Below are 25,935 nucleotides of genomic sequence, written 5' to 3'. Positions count from 1 at the left end.
TATTACAACAAATTTTGTAATAAATTTATACATTTTGAGTTTAAGAACAGTTTCTGATAAATACTGTTTGACCTATTAAATCATATCAATGATGTTTTGTTGTATAATAATCTTCTTAAAGTGTGGATGTCTCGACCTAAAAGTATTTAATATTTTCTTTTGTAATAAAATATACAAAAAATAAATTAATTAATTAATCAAATAAAATTTTAAACAACGAAAGATCACTACTACAAAATATATTAAAACTCATTTATTTAAACAATGTGTCATGATATTTTTTTAATTGGCAAACGTAAGTCTAAAAAATTAATTTTATAATGTTCGACATAAAAACAGGGATAAAAGTTTCATGTAACGTAAATATATATTGAGGTTTGTCCTAGTAGAAGAGAAGTACACTATTAAGAATAGTATAAAACAAAAAGACCGTGCATTAAGACCGTGCATCCAAAAGACCTCGGGAAAGCTTGCCCGTGTCAGCCATATGTTGGAAATACAAACATTTGTTACTTTATAATTTCTTGTACAATTTTTATCAAATTACATTTATAGCTCACAGTCGATTATTAATTGTACATTGTACAACTTATTACACTTTTCAACATCAAAATTGAATTGTTTTCGAGGCAAGGCCTCAATGACTTCTAAAGAAGTAAATTTCCGACCGTGTTTTTAACTCTTTAATTTCGAACAAAAGGATCCACTACCTAGTAAAGCTGAAGCCGTAGCATCAGTTTTTTGTCAAGGGGTATTACTTCATTATAATATCCTTAATGATAAATACATTGTTAGTTTTAAATATTCTATGATTTTTTGTTCATGGCTATTTATTAAGTAGCTAGATTATCGCCGCTGTATCACCTGTGCTTACGATAGATGCCAAGATTCTACGGGTCATAATTTGTTACTAGTTGTGCACTACGGTAGCACAGGTCTATGTTACAAATACGTGGTAAACTACTCCGTAGTCTTTTAACACACAACAAAAAATTATAAAGTCGGCCAGTTAATATCAATCGAATCAATGCTCACAACAGGTCGAACTCAAAAATAAAACGAATTTTCATTGTATTAATCTGACGTAAGAGAAGCGAATAATAATAAATCTGGCAAATATCCTGACAAATAAACATCCTGTCGTTTTTGTACACATACACACGGGTGTGTGCGTAGGGTATACGTATATAAGTATAATATGTACGTTTTTTGTATCTTATAGTTCATTAGATAAAAATATTTCAAATTAACTGAATTTTAAAATCAAAATTGTTACAGTAATCAGCTTTTAAAGCAATAAAACTATTAAGTACACACTACCATGATAACGTAAAATTGCAAAGAAAATATTTTGTAAATTTACCTCTTCTTTGGTGATAGAATTAAGCTGCTTGCCGCCCAGCCACCAGGTAATAATCGCTGGGGGTCTTGCTCCCGTTGACCTACACAACAATTCTGCCTTTCTCCCCACTGACAATGGCTGCTCTCGTGACAGAATCTCTACTGTCAGCGGCCTTACTGTAAGGAAAAGATTAACTTAGTTCAATTCTTAAAATCAACTTATTTAATTTGAAATGAATAAATAAAGACGATGCAAAAAAAAATTATAAACCTTACTTTTATCATTTTGAAATAACTTTTTAATACTTGCTAACTCACGCGTGCGATTTCACTTGCTTTATTTTAATGATTAACTACCTGCTAATATAATATAACAATTATAACTACATCATAGAACAATCTTTAGACAGGCAGAGAAATATTACGGGTATTTGATATGAAAAATTGTAATTACTTCGAGACAATCAATACCTATATGTATATAGAAATAAATGATTATTATTATTAATAATTGAAATAAATACCGTATTATATTATTTAATGTGATATTCCTATATTTTTCTCATGTACATTCTCATTCATTGGATAGTTACAATTTTTTTATGTATAGATGATCAAATTTAATAAGAGTTATTTGTTGTATATCTAAATATATAAAACAAAGTCGGGGTTCTTCGGATACATAACTCGAGAACGTCTGGACGATTTTCATGGTTTTTTATTTGTTGTATTTGTCTCTGACCCGAATAGCAGAATAACTATTAAAAACATTGTAAAATTGGTAAAAAAGAAAAATAAAAGAAACCCACAACACAAAATGTTCATAGGTTTTGTAACTATCGAACTTTTAATGTTCATCTCGTCGATACGGTAAACTCTCCCCTCAAATAAAGAACGTATTTAAATAAAGGTTCCAAATCGACAAGATGTATCGTAGATGTGGCGTATTTTAGATTTTAAAATTGTAGAATAATGTCAGTAATGAAAAAGGATTGACATATTATATTATATTGGTTTTTAAATATTTATGCGTGTCTTCAGAAATTTAATTTGTGTAAACAGCTTTCTTCCATATACTAATGATGCATCTTCAACAGCGACAAAGATATATAAAGATACTAGCTGACTCGGCAAACGTTGTAAAAATAGGGGTTGGTGGTAGATAGGTGAAAATTTAGGGTTGTATGTATTTTTCAACGCCAAATCATAATAAAATAAAAAATAAATAATTTATCTAAAAATTAAAAAAATATGTTTTGGGGTGGACTACTCTTAATATTCAGGGGGATGAAAATAGATGTTGTTCGATTCTCAGACCTACCCAATATGCACACAAAATTTCGTGAGAATCGGTCAAGCCGTTTCGGAGGAGTTTAACTACAAACACCGCGACACGAGAATTTTATATATCAGATGACATTATCATCATATATCATATGGATATTTTGATTCAAGATGAATTATGAGATAATGATATTAGTTGTGTGGCTACGGCATTAAAGAATATAGCCACCCCCTCTCTTCCCATGGTTGTCGTAAAAGGCGACTAAGGGATAACACATTTCCACTACCACCTTGGATCTTATAAAGCCTACCGATGGTGGGATAACCATCCAACTGCTGGCTGGCAGCAGCGTCTTCGGTGCGACAAAGCCAGCCCTGCGGTCACCAACCCGCCTGCCCAGCGTGGTGACCATGGGCAACACAGATGAGTTTGTACCATTTTTGGCGCGAACTTGTCGAGGCCTATGTTCAGCAGTGGACTGCAATAGGTTGAAATGGTGATGATGATGAATATGAATATAATATAAGAATCTATACTAATATTTTGATGTTGAAGCGTTTGGTTGTTCAAATGCACGAATGTCAAGAACTACTTGTTCGAATTGAAAAATTATTTTGTGTTAGATAGTCCATTTTTCGAGGAAGGCTATTATAGGCTATATAACATTTTAGTACCCTTTTTCTCAAATTGACGCAGATGAAATCGCAGGACACAGCTAGTTTATATCGATAAATTAAACAACTTTATGTGAACATCCATCCACAATAATAAATTTAAAATACACTGAAATAAGTATGAAAATAATAAAAGAAACTTCATTGATACAAAACTTATATACAAGTCGTATTCAGTTCAAATTCAATACAAAATTGCTTCATAATATTCCAGAGAACCTCATATTTGCTGAAAGGTTTTATTCCACTTGAATGCGAGATGTGGCAGACAACCTAGTTATCTTTTTGTGTATGAAACACGTCGTAGGAGACTTATTTTTATGATCATTTGCGTGAAAAATATTCCGAGAATCTTCTAATTGAATTGAATTCTGATCTTTTATTAGATATAAGATACGGAGGAGTTCATTCACTAAAACCTAGAATTTTATTACCTTTATTTGAATTGTTTCTAATATACATTTTCCTAAAATAACCTATTATTAATAGGGACAAGACAAAGGGGGAAAATACACTCAAATCGCGAACATTTTTCAAGTTTTTATGACACTGTAGCCTAGCATAAATTTAATAAAGTAAATACAACACAGAATTCTATAGCTCTATTCGTATACAGTTTCATAAGAAAATATGAATAATTTTATTTTCATAAAATGAATTTCTTGGTTACTATAGTACAAGAATATCAACTTCTTTCAGTAATATAATTAGGTACACTTTTCTTAAAGATATTGTTACAGAAACTAAAATTATATGTCTTTAAGTGTTATAAGCTTTTACATCACGTTATATAATTAATAAATAATATGCATGCATGCATTCAGCTTTAACTTCCCATTGCTGGGCACAAGCTTCTTTCTTTGTGTAGGAGAAGGATTGGCGCTTAATACACTAATCTATGCTGCTCTACTATGGGTTGGCTAGAGTGAGTAACGATGGGTATTTTATGACAAAATCCAGGACCTACGGCTTAAAGTGCTCTCCGAGGCACGTTGGGGAGACCCACAAGCTCAGACATACCAACAGGGAAGAAGTCATATAAAATAGCCATATTATATTCTGCTACATACATAGTCTTAGCTATAGAAATGATTAAATACATAGTTACTATTTTAGTTAAATTTACTTCAAAATAAGACTAAATTTACTGGTAAAATACGATAAATAGAAAAGTTATACAGAGATGTGAGTTTACCATTTTATCATTTGTTTACTACTCATTAGAACTATTTATTACTTAGTAATATTAGAAAAACGTTATTAAGCAAACTAAAAACGTATTCCATAAGAGTTCCATTCTCTGAAAGACTGTAAGAAACAAACATTTGTACAGTTGCAATTTTCTCGACACTCGTACAGAAGTTGCACCTGCAATGCCTGTTGTGTAATTTCAAGTAAAACAAGTATACTTGAGAAACTCGAACGAAATAAGTCCAGCCGTATTCGATTACTTAAATACGGTTTCTTTTGCTGGCACAACGATGCAACGAGTCCCCGTAGGTAGTATTCTGTGTCGTAATTTTAATACATTCTCCAAACTTTATATTAAGGAAGTGTGCTGTGTATGACGGTTGAATTGTAAGACTTTAATTATGCTGACATTGTTAACAGAAAAATGTTCTTAAATATTTAAATTTAAGTTTAGATATATATAAATTAGCTTGAGTAGTCTACGGTCTACTGTTCGCTTTAATAATAATCTGCCTGTCTTTAGTTGTGTTTGATAGTGGGATTATAAGTTATTTTAAGTAATACCCTACTAAAATAAAACTAGGCTAATTACTTCCACTGGATAAACTACAAATGAAAATAATTTTGACACTTTTAGATAGCCTCGAGATCGAATTAATGGAACACGTGTATGTCTTGTTTGACGATCTACGTAAGATTGCCGGTGTAGGCTGGATGAGGATTGCGGAAGACCGGGATGTCTGGCGCGAACTTGGGGAGGCCTATGTCCAGCAGTGGACTGCGGTGGGCTTGAAGTGAGTGAGTGAGTGTATGTCTTATAGAAAGCTAAATTAAAACAATATCGAACTCAAAAAATATCAAATTTAAACGTTTAAAAGCTTCAAACTCAACAATTTATTTTATTTTATTTTATTTCGTGCAATAATCGTTCCGAAATTATGTGAACAAACATTTTAGAGATTAATTATTTTTTTGGGACAGACCAAGAGTAGTATTACAATCTGTGTAACCTACACAGCGTATAAACAAAAATTATTTAAGCTAAAACTTACACCGTTTCCCACCGATTACAAGTGCGAGCTACTTTTTTTAAATATAATTAATATTACGAGCGTATTAAAAAGTCTGAATCGCATTTACACGCCCTCGTTACATAGTTTCGGGACATCTGAGTTTTTCAAAAGCTGTCATTTAAATTTTATATCGCGTTCATCAGTTAAATATATTGAAAAGGTGCATGCAGTTGGAAAAAATTTATGACGTGTGAAACTATATTGAAGCAGTGTAGTGAATTGAATTATGAATTCTCTTACAAGGGCGAAATGACCATTTCATTAAACACGAAGTGAATGTATATTTAAGAACTTATTTAATTTGGTAGCAAAACCAATTTGGTACGTTAGTGGAACGTATTTCACGTAAATACATTTTTATTTATGTTAGATTCTTGTAAAGATTTTTTTTGGTTTCACCACGTCAATGTCGCAAATACACGAGTAATATATAAACCTATACTGATGAATGAAAATTATTTTTCATGGAATTAGAATGTTTTTGTTGTTTATTTGTTATACGCCGAGTTGCACGAAAAGAAATTAAAATTTAAGTAGTGATCAAACTAATTTAATCGCAAGAATTGTATGAAATTCTTGTGATTAAATTAGTTTAATCTCTACTTAAATTACTTCACTTAGTAGAAACAGCGACTCTCTACTTAAATTTTAATTTTGCTTCGTGCAACTCGCCGATAAACAAATAAATGGGCTAAAAATGGAATTTATAGAAAATACTATAATTATGCAGTAAAATACGTGGTTTTGTAGTAACTGAACTAAAGTTTGTAACTTTTTACTCTTGAGCGGTCTTTCTTCTACGTTCTATAAAAAAGGTTGTTATTGAAGTCATAAAACCATATTTAAATGTTATTTTTAATTACTGATGATGATGTGTTAAGTGTGTAACTTGAAATGTTACATTTTAGAAATACCAACTTTCGTAAAAAAATATTGTAGCGGCTAAGTAAAGAATGAATAAAAATTGTTATATTTTTGTAACAATTTGGATTCTTTGCTATCGTTGTACGTAGCGTATGGCGGAGACAGTGTTGAATGTTTAAAACAAGGTAGTTGTAGCAGGCGCTAACTAAATCTCTCACCTATCGTGAGGTTTTATTCATCGTTTGCACACAAGGTAATGTAGATTACTCAAAAAGTCATCATTACAGCCTATACAGTCCACTGCTGGACATAGGCCTCCACAAGTTGACGCCAAAAATAACGTGAACTCATGTGTTTTGCCCATAGTCACCACGCTGGGCAGGCGGGTTGGTGACCGCAGTACTGGCTTTATCGCACCGAAGACGCTGCTGCCCGTCTTCGGCCTGTGTATTTCAAAGCCAGCAGTTGGATGGTTATCCCGCCATCGGTCGGCTTCTTAAGTTCCAAGGTGGTTGTGGAACCTTGTTATCCCTTAGTCGCCTCTTACGACACCCACGGGAAGAGAGGGGGTGGCTAAATTCTTTAGTGCCGTAGCCACACAGCACACTCAAAAACTTAGTTAGAGTTGACAAGTTTTACTTTTTTACTCAAAAAGTAAAACTTGTCAACTCGTCACAACAAAATCATTTTTTATCGATAAATAGGAAATATTCTGCTCAATATCTGGAGCAACCCGACTAGGAAAGTAATTCAACCTTACAGAATTTCATTATTCCTTTTGTAATTAAGGTAGCCAAAAACTGCTAGGGATGGTCAGAAGTAGTTGGCAACACGTTTGCGATGCTTCTGTGAAGCAAGCATCTACAGTCTACGGTAACCGCTTACCATCAGGTGAGCCGGACGTTTGTTTGCTTATCTCTTAAGTATATGTAAAAATATCAAACATTTAATTTTATTAGTCTGTGATGAAGAACGACCTTAGCCTATTATTTGAATTAACTATGAAAACGCTTCATTCATAAATATCATAACACGTTATAAGAGACGACAAAGGCTAAAGTTATGAATGTCATGATTTTATTATCAATAAAGACTCGCTCAAGTTAATTAACAAATCTCTTCTATTATTCCTTACAGTAACTTATTAAGCTTGCGCGAGACGCGTCCCGAATTTAACCGAGATTTTGCTCAGAACCTAGCTTAAGATATTATATATATATATAAGTTGTGAAATGAAATAGCTATATCAACTGTCCATGCTATTAATCTTGCTTAACTAGACTTCTTATACGACGCGTTGGCGTGGTCACAGCATTGGCTGTTGCGCTGGCGGTTGCGGGTTCGCTCACGACAGACATTTGCCATATAGATGTTTGTCGTGGTCTGGGCGTTTGTGCTTGTGTATTGTGTGTTTCCAGACCCCCAACGCAGGAGAAAATCCTACTGGGGACCATTGAGTGAGATGCATTTATTTATTTATTTATTAATTTATTTATTTTGATTTAAACTTTAACTGCGGTCATGTCGCTGTATCTACTAAGTAAAGCCGTTTAATATTATAACAATTTCGTTTGAGTAATTATTGTCATTTTTTTTTAAATATTTATCATTATTTTTTTTTGTAATGTATAAGGCACATAAAAACATTTTAAAGAATAAGTACGAAGTAATTCCTCCACAATAGGAACATAAAATGAACCAAAAAATATATCTTAAGTATTTTTGTTGAGGTGAACATCATAAGAATGAACCATAACAATGTAATAGATGATGAGAGTACTTAAAATAACGCAGACATTCCATTGTCTAACAAAGGATTTTACGCTTAAGAAGAAGAATTTACCAAGAATGAGCCGATTGATTATTATGTCTAAAATTTTATTTCACAAGATAACATGGATTTTACTTCAACCTTTTTTAATGGCATTTTTAAATTCGATATAGTTAAATAGATTAAGAAAATTTACTGTTTATATAAAAAAACAAAACGTTGCTGACCCCGCAAACGTTGTTTTGCCATATATATTATTAACCTCCCTTAATCCCCCCCTTATAACTTAGAGGTATGAAAATTAGATGTATGTCGATTTTCAGACCCACCTGATATGCACACAAAATTTCATAAAAACTGGTTCAGCGGTTTCGGAGGAGTATTGTGATTAACATTGTGACACGAGAATTTTATATATAAGATAAGTTTCAAACGATTCTTCCAAAGTAGATTTTCTTTTGTTCGTTATTGTCAAAACAAGGTTTATATAAAAGAAAAATAATGAAACATATCGCATCGAATAGAAAAATAAAATATTTATAAAATAAATACACTATAAATAACTTCATTCTATGTTATATATCACCCTTCAATATATTGATTTATAAGGTTTCCCTTGTCTAGACAAAAACAACGGTCTTCCATTTAAAGCGATGCCGAAACACCTTTCCCGTTCCATATACATTCATTAAGGGCCTAATGCGTTTTCACCAGATTTAGGGTCGCATCCGCTTTAATAATCATTTATCCAAGTTTTACAGACATATACGAGTATGAGACATTTTATATGATCAACCTCAAAATTGTACAGATTATTTTTATACCAAGATATTCTAGCAATGTCGAACTTTAGCCTAATACTTTTTATTTGTTGCTGTTTGATTAATTATAACAGAAATATAATTGGCATTATATATTATTATTTAACCAAAATAGTATGTTGTCAATATTAAGATACTTATCAGTTAACTGGTATTGGAAAAATAGGATGATATCACCTTTATCCAGTGGTGAATCGTGTCAATATCTACTTTTGTAATAAATATATCGATTTTCTATTTTGAGAGAATAATGAACGTAAGATATTGGATTAATTTTTAACCCTTTCACTCTATAGTATAGATATTATATATAGATATTATATACGAGTCAATATGTGGATTCTTTATTTTAATTTTTATTAAAATGTAAACCGATTTTTATCGAATTTCATATTATATAAAGTTGAAACAGAATATTTGTAAGATGTGTTTACGTGTGTAAATTTAATGTTTTTGTTATTAGTATAATAAATAACATGAGTAAAACTTACAATACAAGTCAATCTTGACTGAAGCTCGCTGAGGCGGAGACAACAGAGTGTTATCCGCTGTACACATGTACACAGAAGACAAGTGCGCTCTTGTAGCGTTAGATACGACGAGGGTCAACGACCTGCTGCTCCCTGGTGGCTGTAATTCACCCGCAGCTAGTGTAGCGAGCACTGTATCCCCTTGCAGCCATTGTACTCTTGGTGTAGGATTACCTGTAAAGAAGCGTTGTTACTTTTTGATATACACTCCGCTTCGACAATTTGGGGTTTTGCGACGCTAAGTAACACACTTTGTTTTTATTAAAGCCAGAAATAATACCTCGTATTGTTAATGTGCGGTCACCCGTGGGAGAAGATGTTGTCTCTACTGCTTATAATAATACTGAGTCTCTCACCCGTTGTAGCGGGATACGGCGTTGCTATTTTTAGCAGAATAAAGTCACCGGGAGAGTAGCCTTTAATATATTTTGCAACAATACAATAAAATGATATAAAAGAAAATACAAAGAATAATGCTGATTATGATTAATTTAATTACGATTTTTTTTATTATAAATTTCAAGATGTAGTAACTTTTTCGCATAGGGATGGAAAACATGTATTGTAAAAACATGTGTGACAGTAACGTGTAACTTTACGGTCTTTTAAACGACCAAATTCATTTGATGTTTTATATTTTTAATTTCAATATTCTACATATATTTAAGAGACGCTATTTTTTAAAATTAGTTAACAAGTCTTTGTTTGTATAATGATTAAGATTTAAACAAATGGCGAAAAAAAACTTCAACTTTGTCAACACATACAGAAAATTCCGCTAATAAGTAATATTAAAACATTAAAAATGAAGCCTTTGAAAGCATTTTGAAGATGTTATATTTCATATATTTATTATTTAAACCTGTACAAAACATTAAAGAGACAATTTCCGAAAATGCTCAGAGTTAATACCATTATCTGTTCAAAAATGTAAAAACAAAAGGTACAATTTGTAAGCCCACAGAAACGATTGAATGTAGGATGAAATGGTAACAGTAAAAACCCTGAACGAAACACGAGCAGACATCCATTTGATTGACGTAATTATATTAATCGTTTGAAAAGGTAATACCTACTAAAACTCATATATTAACCGACTTAAAAAAAGGAGGAGTTTTCCCAATTCGAGCGTATATTTTTTTATGTTTTCGCGGATAGCTTCGTCGTTTATGAACCGATTTTAATTCTTTTTTTGTTCGAAAGTAAATATCTCGAAGGTGATACCGTGATAAGGAAACCAGGTTCTGAATATGGGATTCCATAGAAATCAAGAGAAACCTGCGAAAAGTCGGTTTTTTTCGTTTGCTAGCAAACACGATTATTCGCTTCAATCGATCCGTTTACGAGAGGACTGGAAATGTTTGTAGACACAGGAAACACAAAGCCCTTCTACTTACCTCCGTTCACTGTGCAAATAAGTTTGAAGTCACCCCCCTCGTTGTACGGACCGGCGATGCCAACTATTTCTTTGCCGAACTCATCGAAGATCACCGGCTTTGACGGCAGCTCTGTGAAAGAAATTGTAACGTTACTTATGGTATTTGAATATTGGCTTATAATATTTTAAATTTATGTTTAATGATTAAAAACGTTAAGAATACGAGTGCAATTAACCTTATTTAAGGTGACCTGAATTTACTGTACCAAAAAAAAAAATAGGAACTCATAACATTAAGTATATTTTATTTTTAAAACTTATATTCAAACAAATGTATTTAAACTTTCTCAAACCGTTCACTTAAGGCTTAGTTTAAAATTTAATTGATAAAATTTAAGCACGTATTTTTAAATTATAAAGCGAAATTAAAATTGAAATTCGTTTTATCTTAAGCAACAAAGATAACTTAAAACAAAATTAACAGCCTTTTAAAAGAAAGAAGTAAAAATTTACCGCGGTAGATAATTTGAAATAAAATAGAATTAACCGGTAGACTAACGTACGTTTATAATAAAACAATTTAATTTATTAAGCCGGTTGGCAATCTTGACCTAGAAGAAAAGTTAGTTAAGGTAAAAGAATAATTTGTAAGCGTTTTGCTCACGCTAAGAGTGGTAATTACGGCTTATTTTCTAAAGAGAACAACAGAAAATTCCAAGCAAAAGCGTCTTGGATTGTTATTTCGTAACGTGATTCGCATTTTTAAATAGTTGATTTTATAAGTTAGTTGATTTTGTATTGAAACAATGAATTCATGACTTGAGAAAAGGATACCACCACTTTTGGGCTCATATAATAATGGAAGTAATTTGAAAGTATATAAATAATTTAAATAGGTCAATGAAATTCTATGAAAAAAGTAACTTGGGAGTAAAATAATTGTGTTTGCTCGCAAACGAAAAAAAAGACTTCAATTACATCGATGACATGCAACGTAGATCGACGAAAAAATAGTCAAGTAACTACGCGTTATCAAAGATTACTCAAAAAGTAGTTATCAGATCTCGATAAAATTTAAATGTGACCATATGATAAACATCAGCTTTTGATAAAATTAAAAATTATCAAAATCGGTACACCCAGTAAAAAGTTATAGCGGATTTTCAAAGGTTTCCCTCGATTTCTCTGGGGTCCCATCATCAGATCCCAGTTTCCTTATCATGGTACCAAACTAGGTACCAACTACGATATCTCCTTTCCAACAAAAAAATAATTATCAAAATCGGTACATCCAGTAAAAGTAATGCAGTATAATACAACGTAGGTCGACGAAGAAAGCGTCAAGTAAAAACGCATTATTAGATATAACTCGAAAAGTAATTTTTAGATCTCAAATAAATTTAAATTTAATAAATTTCTAAAATACAAGTAACCTAAGCTACTCCTTATTACATCACCTATCTACCAGTGAAAGTCCCGTCAAAATCGGTCAAGGCGTTTCAGAGATTAGCCGGAACAAACAGTCAGGCAGACAGACAAAAATTGTAAAAAATGTTATTTTGTTTTATGTACGATTTATACATCCATATGCATTTAGAAAGAAACAATTATTTCAATATTACAAACAGACAGTCCAATTTAATTTATTTGTATAGATTATTATAAATGCGAAAGTGATAAACCAAAAAGCAATGAGTAATGCTAACAGACTAACAGATCAACGCGTGATTACAGGAAGGTTAAAGTTATAGACAAAGTGTACGTATTGTATGTAAGACTTAAAGGTACTTTTGCGCGAGTTCTGCTAAAATATTTATCTTGTAAATATGGCACTTAACTTTTCAAATTTAATGATATAAACTGTATAATTTACTATACAAATAGTAACAAAGTTTCAAAATAAGGACGGAACATTTACGTAAATTTCGTAAATAATACGCACGAAAAACGGTGACGTTCAAATATTGTCAAATCGTTACAATGTAAGGTCATAGAAAAATCAAATCATGATATCGTCAAACATCAATAAATTGTGGATAAACAAAGACGTTCATGGCCGAGAAAATGAGGATGTTTAACGTCGAAACAAAAGGTTCAATATGGATGCTCAGGGTATGGGCAATCATCGAGCGTTTTCATAACCGCCAACCAATAACCAGTTGAACGTAACACTTGCTACGCGTTTATTGTTTCGTGCTTTATGTGTAAATGTGTATTTTTGAAGTCAAACTTCTTTAGAATTGTTGTGATTTGATAATTGATGTGCTACGATAAAGAAACAAATACATAAATGTATAGGAGAGAACGAGATAGAATACATTACTGCTAAAACTAGCGACGCGTCTTGGATGGTGCTTGGTGCTGCCTTTTCCACGAGACTGCAATCACATGTATTTTCGTGTATACTTTTTTTTTAAAATTTAAACTCAACTATAAACGTGTGCGTACGCGTCGTTGTCGTAATGCCATCACATAAATACGTTTCACCAAAGATTGCTCATTATATCTTGATCAAATTTAAAAGGGACTACAAAGCAAGCATCAGCTTTCGGTTAAAACAAGAATAATCAAAATCGGTGTACCCAGTGAAAAGTTATGCGGTGTAATACAACGTAGACGACGAAAAAAATAGTCAAGCAAATACGCATTTTTAGATATAGCTTGATAAGCACTAGTTAGATTCCAATTAAATTTAAATGAAACTACATAAAACCCACCACCTTTCGATTAAAAAAAGAATCATCGATATCGGTCCATCTTGTAACAAGTACTGATGTAACACACATTTAAAAAAATTAAAAATAAAATCATGTGATTATTATTTTTATTTATTAGCTACCGCCCCGGCCTCACACGGTTGCAAAAACTATCAGTGTACCTCTACTATATTATGCATGTATTATACATATAAACCTTCCTTTGGAATCACTCCATTTACTTAAGAAAATCGCATCATAATCAGTTGCGTAGTTTTAAAGATCTAAGCATACAACAAACAGCAAGAAGCGACTTTGTTTTATACTATGTAATGATTGACATTTCTACATTATAAAAAAAAAATGTCCAGCAATTCAATAAAACAAACTTTTAGTAACTGATAACATCGTAAGTCTAATTTAAAATTTAAACTTTATTTTGTTTTATATAAAAAGTCAAGCTTCTGAAACGAATTTACTTTATGGAAATCGACACCTGTTTCATTACTTAACGCCTAATAATATCCTGAGGAAAATTTCATAAAAGCTGTTATAAAAAAAATCATAGGGAAAAAATCAGCTTTTGCTTCGCGAATTTTCTTTTTTTCATCACCACTCCTACACGTCTTATAATCTTTTATTAAGAGAGAGATATAAGGCAATTTACAAAATTTGACGACGCAGTATCATTATCTACTTATTATAAATATTGCTTTGGTATTAAAAGTAGGTATAATATGCTAAAAATAACTCAGCTAAATTTGAATTGGTTTAAGCAAATTATTCCTTTTTCTACGATGAATTTTTCCTGCGAATATAAATAAATATTTTAAAAATAACAGTGTTTAAGCATAAAAGGTTAAGCCAGTTTTGTTACTTTGTTGTGCTCCTCTTACTGATATTGCATTAGGTCCAAATTAAAAATGAAAAAACTTTAAAATGTTACGAATTTCTTCGTTTGATTCGCCCATTTTGGCAGGCAGAAAACAAAATTAAAAGTGGTGGGAAACTGTTTTTTACTTTTTAATTTAATTCTTAAAATATAATTTTTTTATGGTATCAAAACCAGCAAGATACAAACAATACAACCACAAAGATTGTATTGCTACTTACTAAATAATTGTGTTTGCTAACAAACGAAAAAAAAACGACTTCAATTACATCGACAAATAATACAACGTAAGTAGACAAAAAAAATTAACAAACGCACAAGTCGTCACTACGATTCTCGAGGGTTCCCATCGATTTCTTTGGGATCCCATCATCAGATCCTGGTTTCCATATCACGGTACCAAGTAACCTCCCTTCTTTTTTGAAGTCGGTTAAAGATACGAAAAGATTTTTTCCCGACCCGATTGTGTTATGCATTCACACAAATAATAATATTTAAATTTCCTATTGGTTTTTGTGGTTATACTACTTATTGAACAGTGATAACTTAAGTTTCTAATACCTCCATTTTATTTAAATGAAAGATGAATGTACAAATTCAAAATTAGTCGAGTTTGAAATTTCTAAACCGGAATATTGAACAGAACATTATGAACATTTTGAAGTATTTGCATATAATTTAACTGATGATTGGTATTGGTATAATAGATATAAAGAGGTATCAAAGAAACTCAAACACTTTCATTGGTAATAAAACGATGACTGTCCTGTGCTATCACGTAAGTTCCCGTGCATTATTCATTTAAATGTACCCAATTAGGTGGATAAGCTGTCTGGGACCAATTTTGTGGCTTCCACGTTCATGAAACCTACTACGTACTTTTTTGTTGGAGTAACCTTAAAGAAGAAGTTTATTGTTACGCGACTGGACTTGACTACATGAAAACAACGACCGTTATTCAAAAAAAAAATATTTTACAAAATAAATCAAGTATTAGTCAAAATAATGAAACTCTAAGATCAAAATAAAAAATTAAATGTGCTGTGTGGCTACGGCACTAAAGAATTTAGCCACCCCCTCTCTTCCTGTGGGGGTCGTAAGAGGCGACTAAGGGATAACAAGGTTCCACAACCACCTAGGAACTTAAGAAGCCGACCGATGGCGGGATAACCATCCAACTGCTGGCTTTGAAATACACAGGCCGAAGACGGGCAGCAGCGTCTTCGGTGCGACAAAGCCAGCCCTGCGGTCACCAACCCGCCTGCCCAGCGTGGTGACTATGGGCAAAACACATGAGTTCACGTTATTTTTGGCGTCAACTTGTGGAGGCCTATGTCCAGCAGTGGACTGTATAGGCTGTAATAATGATGAAGATCAAAATATAAATATAACTTACTATTCATATCGATACAGTAAGTGCTGTTATACTATAAACTGATTTATTTACTGACAATTAAAAATGCTGGATAAAGTTATAATAATATTCTTGCATACATAAATACGATACTAAATTGGAAATTCTATTATGAAATTAGCTGTAAAATTAGGATGTCGTATTGTTAAAATAATAATTTCTTTTTAACAAACTGAAGGTAACAGAGTATTGTTTTACAGATAATATATTTCTTATGTAAGATAATTTGATAATTATGTCAGTGGTACATTTATTCAATTAACCAAAATGAACTGTAAGAAAGAAATTTGATTTTTTTATATGTATGTATATTAATAATACTAAATTTGTTTAGAAGTTATTTATTGCTACAAAAGCTACGATACGAAGTTAAATTAGCACACCAACGCTTTTCAAGACTAATTCTAATCATTAAAATAAGTTATCGTATAAATAAAGCAAAATTTTCGTAAACAAATTAATATACCTACGTTATTTAAAAATAATTAACTAAACCCGACTAGATGTAGTTGACCTGCTTTTTGTTCCGCGGGTTTCGGTTTCGATTCCCGCCTGAGTGTAATGGTTGTATTTATTTATATATGTAGATATTATTTGTATGCATATTTATCAAAAAAAAGTTATTACGGTCGGCTGTTATCTGTATCACAAGCATTAAGTTGCCTACCATGGGAGCAGGTGACCGTGTGTGTTTGAATGTTATAAGATATTATATTTAAATCGTACTCGTATATAATTTAAATCTATAATAATTTTATAAAGAGGAAATATTTGATTGTTTGTTTGTTTATATTGAATAGGCTCTAAATTTAAAAAATTCCTTCACTGTTGGGAAGCTACACTATCCGCGAGTGACATAGACTATATTATAATTCCAAAAAAAAAAAATAGGAAAACAAAAATATTTTTTGAAATTTTTCTTAAATACCCGTGCAAAGCCAGGACGGGATGCCCGTCATATATAAATAAGTAAATTCGATGTTAATATATACAAAGATGTATTTATTTTTTGTTATATAATAGGCTTTAATCCTGTCTTGAATTATTTAGGAGTATTTAAAATCAGATTGAGACTCTTTGAGGTAATTCTTACAAATATAAAATAAACCAGATCAAAATATAATGGAATATTATAAAGTTAATTGCTAAGTGACGACAAATTAACTTGAATAGTAGCAGTATTTATAAATTTAAAAGTAAAATAAATATAATTAATATTTATTTCGAAATTTTACAATATTATACATATTAACAATTCACACCTTAAGAATTAAATATTTACAGATAGTTATGGTATAAATCAAATGTCCGCGTGGAATCGTGCCAAGAATGCTGGCAGCATTTCCCCGTTGAATCGCTATGCCGGTTCTTTGGGCAAAAAATGCACCAGCCCTCTTGTCACCAGTGGAAGCAATAACATGCACTACAATGGTACAAACTGTTCAGTCGTTTCAACTTCTTCCGCAGCGGTTCCCACTCTTAAGGCTGTTTCCCTGACACGAGACGGGAGTTTTTTCCGTAAACTTAAATTTCCAGTACAGTTACTGATAAATAATACACGGTATTATGTACTCATATTTTGATAAAATTTGGTAGTCATAAATTTGGTAGACATAATTATAAATATATTATTATTAATTAATTTGTTAATAACTAGCGATCCGCCGAGATTTGAACAGTTGCAATGCTGATACTAAATATAAAATATATAATCAAATAAACATTTGAAATGTAAGCGCAAAAAATGTGTTTATTTACGACATCACATTAGAAACCCCTAAAACTATAAGTGTTCCTCTACTATATTATGCACGTATTATACATATAAACCTTCCTCTGGAATTAGTCTATTTACTAAAGAAAACCGCATTAAAATCCGTTGCGTAGTTTTAAAAATCTAAGCATACAGACAGCGGGAAGTGACTTTGTTCTATACTATGTAATGATATATTAAACTATATAGCCATTAACCAGTGCTGTTGCACCGCAACGCCAATGAGTTGTCGAAATTGTACTAAATATTAATAGAGACAAAATAAAAAAGCAAGCAATCTGTACTAAATGATTCGAATTCCTACATTCTCAAGGTCGATTTGTCATCCTGTAGTATTTGCTCATCGTTTTCCTTCATTTACTTGCGAATCCCACTTACTTTGTATAAGTAGGCTTCATGGCTTCCGCGATACAGCGTTGGGTACGTTTTTCCTCATAAGAGGATATGAACTACCGCTAGCAGATTGTTTCGCGTATTATGCATATCTCTTTACACAAATTCTTTATTTTTCCTTTTGTCAAGATTTAACGATTTAGCAGTTACTTTATCAACTCACTTCAAAAAAGGGGAGGTTCTCAATTCCACTGTATTTTTATGTGCTACCACATAACGTTTTATGAAATATACTTTAAATATATTTTTGTTATTTTTATATTATACAATTTTATTGACAAAATGATTTTTAAAGCAATACTTTATGTCAAATTGCAATTCGAACAACTAAATATCCAATTATTTAATAATAAAATTAAAAGGTGTTTGATAGTTTGCGAGCAATCAGTAATTGATATCTCAATTTTAGTTAACATGTTCGTGAATTGTACATTGCTCAAAATGACTATTACAAAATAAAATACGTAAGGTAAGTTTATATGTTAAAATTGTGTTTACATGTTTTTTTAGTAACAATAAAAATCAATATAATAGTTATGCTTGCTCCCTTTACCCTATCGCAGTTCACTGCTGGACATAGGACAGGATAGGACATAGGACCAAGTTCGCGCCAAACATCCCAGCTCTCCTCTGTCTTCATCCAGCTCCCACCGTAAAGTACACGTTTGCTTCAACGTTTATCGGCCCTGCGACAGCGGTGACCAGCAAACTGTCACTTCAACTTGCTTATTCTACAGGCCCTACTTTTGTTGTAATGGTCTCATTTCCGATCTTATCTTTGAGAGAGATTCCAAGCATAGCCTAGTTGACTAGTCCCTACATCAGAATCCAAGCATAGTGGACTAGTACCTTCGTCAGTGTACTTGGCCTTGATTTGGTCGAAACAGGCGGGACGCATTCTTTAAAGATTTTTTTCTGCAAGCATTGTGGAATCGTCGAAGTGAAGACTCAGCGAAGCTTGCCAAATACCGCTCAGCCCAAGTGGATCCTCCTGTCGGCTTTTTTCTCGAAGTTCTTTCAGCCTAATTAAAGGGTATAGCCTAGTTAGGCATAATCCGGAACTTACGAACTGAAGTTTCTGTAATAGATATGATAGTTAAAGGGATGAGTCTAAAACAACCCACGCGGTTTGGGACGTATTGATATTCTGTATCATAAAATTTGATACAATTATATCTACTCTTGTCAAGTCATAGCGTGACTTTTATAACCTATAACTTATTCGTAGTAAGGGAACATTTGTAAGTTATTTAACAGACGCTAATATCTATCGTACTCGTAATAAAACAATGCCTTAAATTAATAACACATGTTTTTTTTTATTTGATAAAGGTATCAAAAATATCACCAAATCAAAGTGAGACGCAAGGATTTATTTTAAATTATTACTTTTTTTATTGTTAAGATTAGCACAACTACGTCAAATTCGTAAAAGCCCTACGACCTAATTTATATTGTCATAGTGTACGTAATCAACGCTATATAAAATGGAAGTGGCTCTAGAGATAGGTATGGCCTTTTATAGAGGCACCTTCATTATCGGACACAATGAAAGGGGATCACGAGCTCACGTGTCACAAACATAATTATGGAAACGTGCTTTCCTAGAAAAACAACTAACAATACGGTAAATTTGTATTGTATCCATATTTTTCTAAGGTATAATTCAAAATATTTTTTTTATTTCAGTTGTTATTTTTTAACGAACATATATGCATTATAACCGTAAAATTAATAAGTGGAACTGGATAGTCTCCTTCTTTTATTTAAAAGAAATACTTTATTTTATGACATTTCTTGCTGCTTCGCTATTCTGATATAATAATACCAGAATTTCTTTTTATACATTGCAGGTTATTTTTAGAATTACGGCGGTTTCATTACTTTCTTTAGATAAAGTACGGAACCAGCTAGTTATGCAATAATTTGGATTATAAAATTCATTTATACTATTGCTAGTTCACAATTATATAGTAATAAACAGATACATTAAAAGTGTTTAACAATCTCAATTTCGTCGAATATATAAATGAAATTATGTCACATGTTCTGAAGTACGAGAAAAACAAAAATCACATATTAATCAGTATTAATTCTTATCATGAATATCATGACGATCAAGACACTTGGACTCGTCGATTTCAACAAGAAGACAAGACAACAGCGACAAGAAGTAATTAAGCGTATTTTGAAGCAACTTTGTATTGAAACAAATAAAGAAAAACATAGAAGTTATCTAAAGAACAGTTAATTCTCGAGAGATCTTAGTAATGTTAGTTAAGATCATAATCGTGTCTCTTATAATGTTCGTCGGTAATTCTAACTGTATTAATTTTCTAGGTGAGTTCACTCAAACCTTGACCTCGTATTTATTCATCTGGCATTAAAAAGCTATCCTATTTAAACAAAAATAATATTATACTCGTGTATTCCAGATAGACATTTAAATTTTAATACAAATGCGTCAAGACCCTGAAAAGAAGGTTCTGCTTTTGAGTAGTTGTATCAGTTTGTACTTTTTTGAAGATTATGCCTAACTATAATAAAATAATCCCTAGGTTTATTATAAGACTTTTTTGAAAATTTGAGGAATACGCTCAAATTATAAAAATAATAAGACAAATCATTTCAGAAACAAAAGACGAGACAACGAAATCTTAGCTCATTGGGTTTGTTGAAAACTAAGTTATATTATTTAAAAATAAAACGAAGACACAAAAGAGCTTCGATATTTTTACAACTACGACAGTATATCATTACATAGTATAAAACAAAGTCGCTTCCTGCTGTCATTATGCTTAGATCTTTAAAATTACGCAAATGATTTTGATGCGGTTTTCTTTAGTAAATAGAGTGGTTCCCCAGGATGGTTTATATGTAAAATACATGCATAATATAGTAGAGGAACACAGTTAGTTTAGATTTTAGATTTGCAACCGTACGAAGCTGGGTCGGGTCGCTAGTGTATAAATGAATTAAACATTAACTCTGTCCTGGAACACATTTACATCATCGCTAATCAGTTTTAGATTTTAATTTGTTTTAGTGATAATGATTGTTGTAATTTTCAGCGCCTTTCTGTACCATTTGCACTCATTCTAAGGCCGGCAAACGGGCCATTTGAATCCGTTTATACAGCCAAATTAGATTTCATTGGCTAAATTATTTTAATAGTATATTCATGAACTTTGTTATTGCTAATTTAAATAATGAAGTAATCATATGCACATATGATAAACTTGAATCCGACCGAATTATATAAGAGTCGTTAAGAGAACAATAGAAGCGAATAACGGCGAACATCGTACCACCTTTTTTGTAAATATAATAATTATTTATATCGAAAAAAATATAGCCTATTTTTCAAGTTGGGTCAAACTGCACACGGTGTGCGAATTAGATCAAATATTTTTTTTTAATTATTATTATTATTTTAACATTGACTGCCACTGTTTTAAAATTCACAATAAAACAAAGTCTGTCTGTTTGGCACTACGAATATATTCGGCACTTATTGCCACAGTAACGCAATCGACCGCTCTGGTTTAGTGGTTCGATTCCCGTTTAGAGTGGATAGTTGTGTTTATACAAATACAAATATTACCAGGTTGGTTGTTTGTTGTCGTGGGTCTTCCCGCCTTGCCTCTGAGAGCTCGTTAAGCTGTCAATCCCGGTAGTTATTACAATATCTGATAGCGAACATTATTCATATTAAGGAATATATTCGTTAACCCGATGTAGAGTAGCGTGGTGGATAAGAGGCCCATGCCCAGCAGTGGGATGTTACATACTGGATCGTGTGACAATATGATAAAATTACAATCAAATAGAGTGAGCACCGTTAAGGCTAACGCAGGTAAACCCACACATGTCGGCTAGTTTATTAAGTGTTTCCTAACGAGTAAGCGTGCAGTAATTAAATCCCATTATTCAGTGTCGCATGTGACCTTTCAGACGTATAAGTGTTCATGAACGGCTGGCTTACTTGTAAGGTGACCCATCAGATCGATTACTAGCAATTTCCATAAAAAAGGCTTATGATAGACGAAATACCCTGACTCGACTTTATCCACATAATAAATCTCTAGCAGTGACTAAAGATAGTGCTCGGTAGGGTCTTAACATCAATATTTTGTTCAGAAGATCTTTTCCCATACATTAAACATTATATGACCCTACGTTATATTGTAATTAATTTATCTATAATCCTGTATGATCCAAATATCTAATTCTATCATTATTTGAAAGTCAATTTTAACAATTAATAATAATTAAGAAAAATTAAGAGTTAATTGATACAAGCGTCGGTATTTATTCGATAAAACGACCCGTAGCTTGATGTTTTATGACGATAAGCTTTTCGATCAACAGCAAAAAAATCAGCAATCTAAAGCAAAAAAGAAATGCAATAAAACGGTCTATAAAAATAAGTACTTAAAAGTCTGAATGAAATTTCCATTATATCAAAGACTGGGTTTGAAATCTTTAAGCAGTGACCTCAATAACGATTTCTTGTCAGTACCGAAATAGCGTTGCAGGTGCCAGCAAAACATGATATATTACAAACTTCGAATATGAAGTATACACACAAGAAAGAGCAAATCACGTTACGAGTTCAAAACTTTGGCAACATTACAAATATTTGCCTTAATTTTAAAATTTTAAGACTTGGCAATGGAACTAAGTCAAAAAGATATCGTATAATATGATTAACGACTTTGAATATTTTATGCATTTCATCGATATTTATCGACATCGATGGTGATTTTCATATGTGAAATATATTTTCAATTGACCGCAAATGGAATTTAACTCTCAATTTTTATTACAAACTTTAACGATTTTAAAATAACTAAAGCTGGTGCGTTACAGAAATATTTTTTACGCACCTATCTCATAATTTTCGTTGATCCTGTTCGCAGTACCACGTTAAGTTCAATTACCAGGTATTTAACAGCTAAAAAAACTTAGACGTGCTGTTAAATACTTACGAAATAACAGGATTTGTGTAGTGGATATGTTTTACTAAAACTGAAATTCGTTAACGAAAACTTCAGATTAAACGTTAAACTCGTAGCGCTTAAATATTCCTCGTATGAAACTTGAATTGCGTGAAGACTTAAAATTAATAGACTTACTTTAGCTTCCTTTGAAAAAAAAAAACGTGTCTATACTTATGTACGCACGTAATAAGTTATGCTTCATTGGCTACCTAACTTCACGTTGCTAGCTACTTCTTCTTTGACTAGCTAACTTCAGGGCGACGTATTTTTTGTGATGGTGTACGTGCGCATTGTAGAAATTTAGGCTGATAATTTTTACCTAACGCGCCAAAGAATTATAATTTAAAAAATATAGAATTCTCTCAAATAAAGTTTAATTTGACTATATGTTACGTGACATTAAGAGAACATTAATAGAACAAGAACATTTTTTAACATTTTTCCATAGGCTCTATTCGGATGTGATGAAGAAAGATTTATTAAATATAAACTAGTAATACCCGTGTCAATAATTCGAACGAAGTAAATAAAAATTTACCGACCGTCAATCATGTTGACGTTGTTTCAAAATTAAAGCAGTCCTATATATAATTTTAATAATTAATTAATTTACAAAAACAAACCAATAATATTTTTTTATCTGAGGATGCCGGTAGAACAAGTAATTATCTATAAAATTATATATAATTTATGTGAAGTAATTGTGAGGTTTTTTCTGAAAAGGGAAGCAGACATCTTAACCTTAGCGTATAATATATGTGATGGAGGTTGTGGGTACTGGCTTATATTGTAGACAACGTTTTGATGTAATGTCATAAACAAATTATTACACAGATATTTCGTCATTGTGATAATAAGGATAATGAACTATATCCTATAAATTTCTGTTAATGCTTTATTAGGTAATAAACGTCAAACAAGTTTGATATAAACGCCTAATATCATTATTCAGAGGTTATAAATATGCCTTGTCTCTGTTCAGCAAATCAGATATAACTGTTGAATGATGGAGACAAAAATTTTAATTATAGATATTATAAAGTATAAGGTTATTTAATTTTGAAAAGAAAACATTCGTTTCTAAATGAATTGTTTTTATTTTTGTTTTTAATCTAAAAATGGGTATAATACTGACTTAATTACTTGCAACATTGTGATGGTGCTACGATTCAGCCTTTTATATCCCACTGCTGGGCATATGTCCCTTTCCCCATATAGGAGAAGTATCACAGCTTAATCCTCCACGCTGCTCTACGGCGGGTTGGCTGATATATTCCCTACTATGAGTAACGATCACTCTCAGGTTTATTTGAAAACATCTGGGACCGACAGCTTAACATACTCCGTGGTTTGGTGGGGAAACCCACAAGAACAGACTTCCAAACTGGAAAGAAATATTTGTTTAAATACCAATAACGCCTCCCGAACGGGAATTGAACTTGCAAAACCGTGGGTGTTTTGACGCGTACGTGGCACACCCATCATTACACCAGAGCGGTTGTTATGATGGTGTAACATTTTGTAAAGAAATGAAAAAAATTTCATTATATAAATTATTCTCTAGTAATTGTTACTTATGACTTGATAGGATGGAAATAGACGGAGAACGGAACTCCAACGAACAGCTGTAAATGGATTCCGATGAATGCAATCGCAGAGTTAACATTTAAACCGGCACTTTTAACTAATAAGCGTTACTAAATGTACAAGTAATGTGATATAAACATTTTTTTATCTTTAAGTTAGTAATAATAATCATTAGTTTTTGTTTAAAGAACTTTATTTCCCATAAGAATCAGAATTCACTTACTAAGACACGTTAAAATTACAATTAAAAACTAATACTAATCATACAGTTCACCTGAAAATTTTCAAAATTAATTAATACAGCAAAATAGTGCGCTAGCAAAGCGCGAGCGTAGAGCCAGGTCGGGTAGCTTGTGTAAATACTTTACCCTCGACCTAACGCTCTGTAATTTATATTTCGTCCTTCCGTGATTACGGCAAACCTTACAAGCGGACAAAGAGTTTTGTTAAAGTAATTTGATTATTATCTTTCCCAATTATCGTTTGTATTTTTGTCATTAAGCGGTGCTACTTTCTCTTTTACAAGATACTCGGAAAATATGTATTCTTTATTTAAAAAAAAAATGCTTACTCGAGTTTATTTGTGTCTTTATTTTATTTTTCTTGTACTTTTCTATTCACAAATAGATGTTTGCAACTATGTCTAACACCCATAATTATACTTTCAATAGTTTTAAGGTTATAAATAAACATACGTAGCATATGTCGTTCGCTTCAACAGATGTTGCTGGGCATAAGTCTCTTTCCCCATATAGGAGGAAGATCAGAGCTTAATCCACTACGCTGCTCCAATGCCGGTTAACGGATGTATTCTCTGGCGGATATATTATGAGTAACAATTGCTATCAAGTGTAGCTTATAACGACCGGGACCGATAGCTCAACGTTCTCTCCGATGCAAGGTGGGGAGATCCACAAGGACTTAAAACCAAGCCGCAAATAAATATTGGCATAAACACAAATATTCACTCCGAGTCGGAATCGACCATCGGTGTTTAGCCGCCGCGGACACGGGTCACGCACCATCCTACCAGAGCGGTCGTCGTAGCATACGTAATAAGATTTAAAAAATCGAAACTACTTACAAAAACTTAAATCAAATAAACCCATTCTCACGTCTTCAGAACGTTATTCTCTAAATAAAGATTTAGAAATTATTCATCACGTAATTCAGAACTTCGAAATATTCAAACTTTGTGCTCCGAACCCCTTCTAATAAATATCACACGTAATCCCCTAACCGAAATTA

At 32.1% G+C, this 25,935-nt stretch overlaps 1 protein-coding gene across 1 annotated transcript in view; it reads right to left on the bottom strand.

Annotated features, from left to right (window-relative positions):
* LOC123670143 (nephrin-like) overlaps positions 1 to 25,935 on the bottom strand; it is a 262,031-nt gene that overhangs the window by 41,475 nt on the left and 194,621 nt on the right. Inside the window, exons 5-7 of the mRNA XM_045603647.1 lie at positions 10,948 to 11,058; positions 9,512 to 9,724; positions 1,364 to 1,518 (exon numbers count right to left, since the gene is read on the bottom strand). Of these exons, the coding sequence (XP_045459603.1) occupies positions 1,364 to 1,518; positions 9,512 to 9,724; positions 10,948 to 11,058 (479 nt within the window). The remainder of the gene's footprint in view (positions 1 to 1,363; positions 1,519 to 9,511; positions 9,725 to 10,947; positions 11,059 to 25,935) is intronic.

Source organism: Melitaea cinxia, chromosome 4, assembly GCF_905220565.1.
Source record: "Melitaea cinxia chromosome 4, ilMelCinx1.1, whole genome shotgun sequence".
Classification (NCBI taxonomy): Eukaryota; Metazoa; Arthropoda; class Insecta; order Lepidoptera; family Nymphalidae; genus Melitaea; species Melitaea cinxia.
The sequence above is the reverse complement of the archived record's forward strand: the minus strand, read 5'-3'. Positions and strand labels throughout refer to the sequence as shown.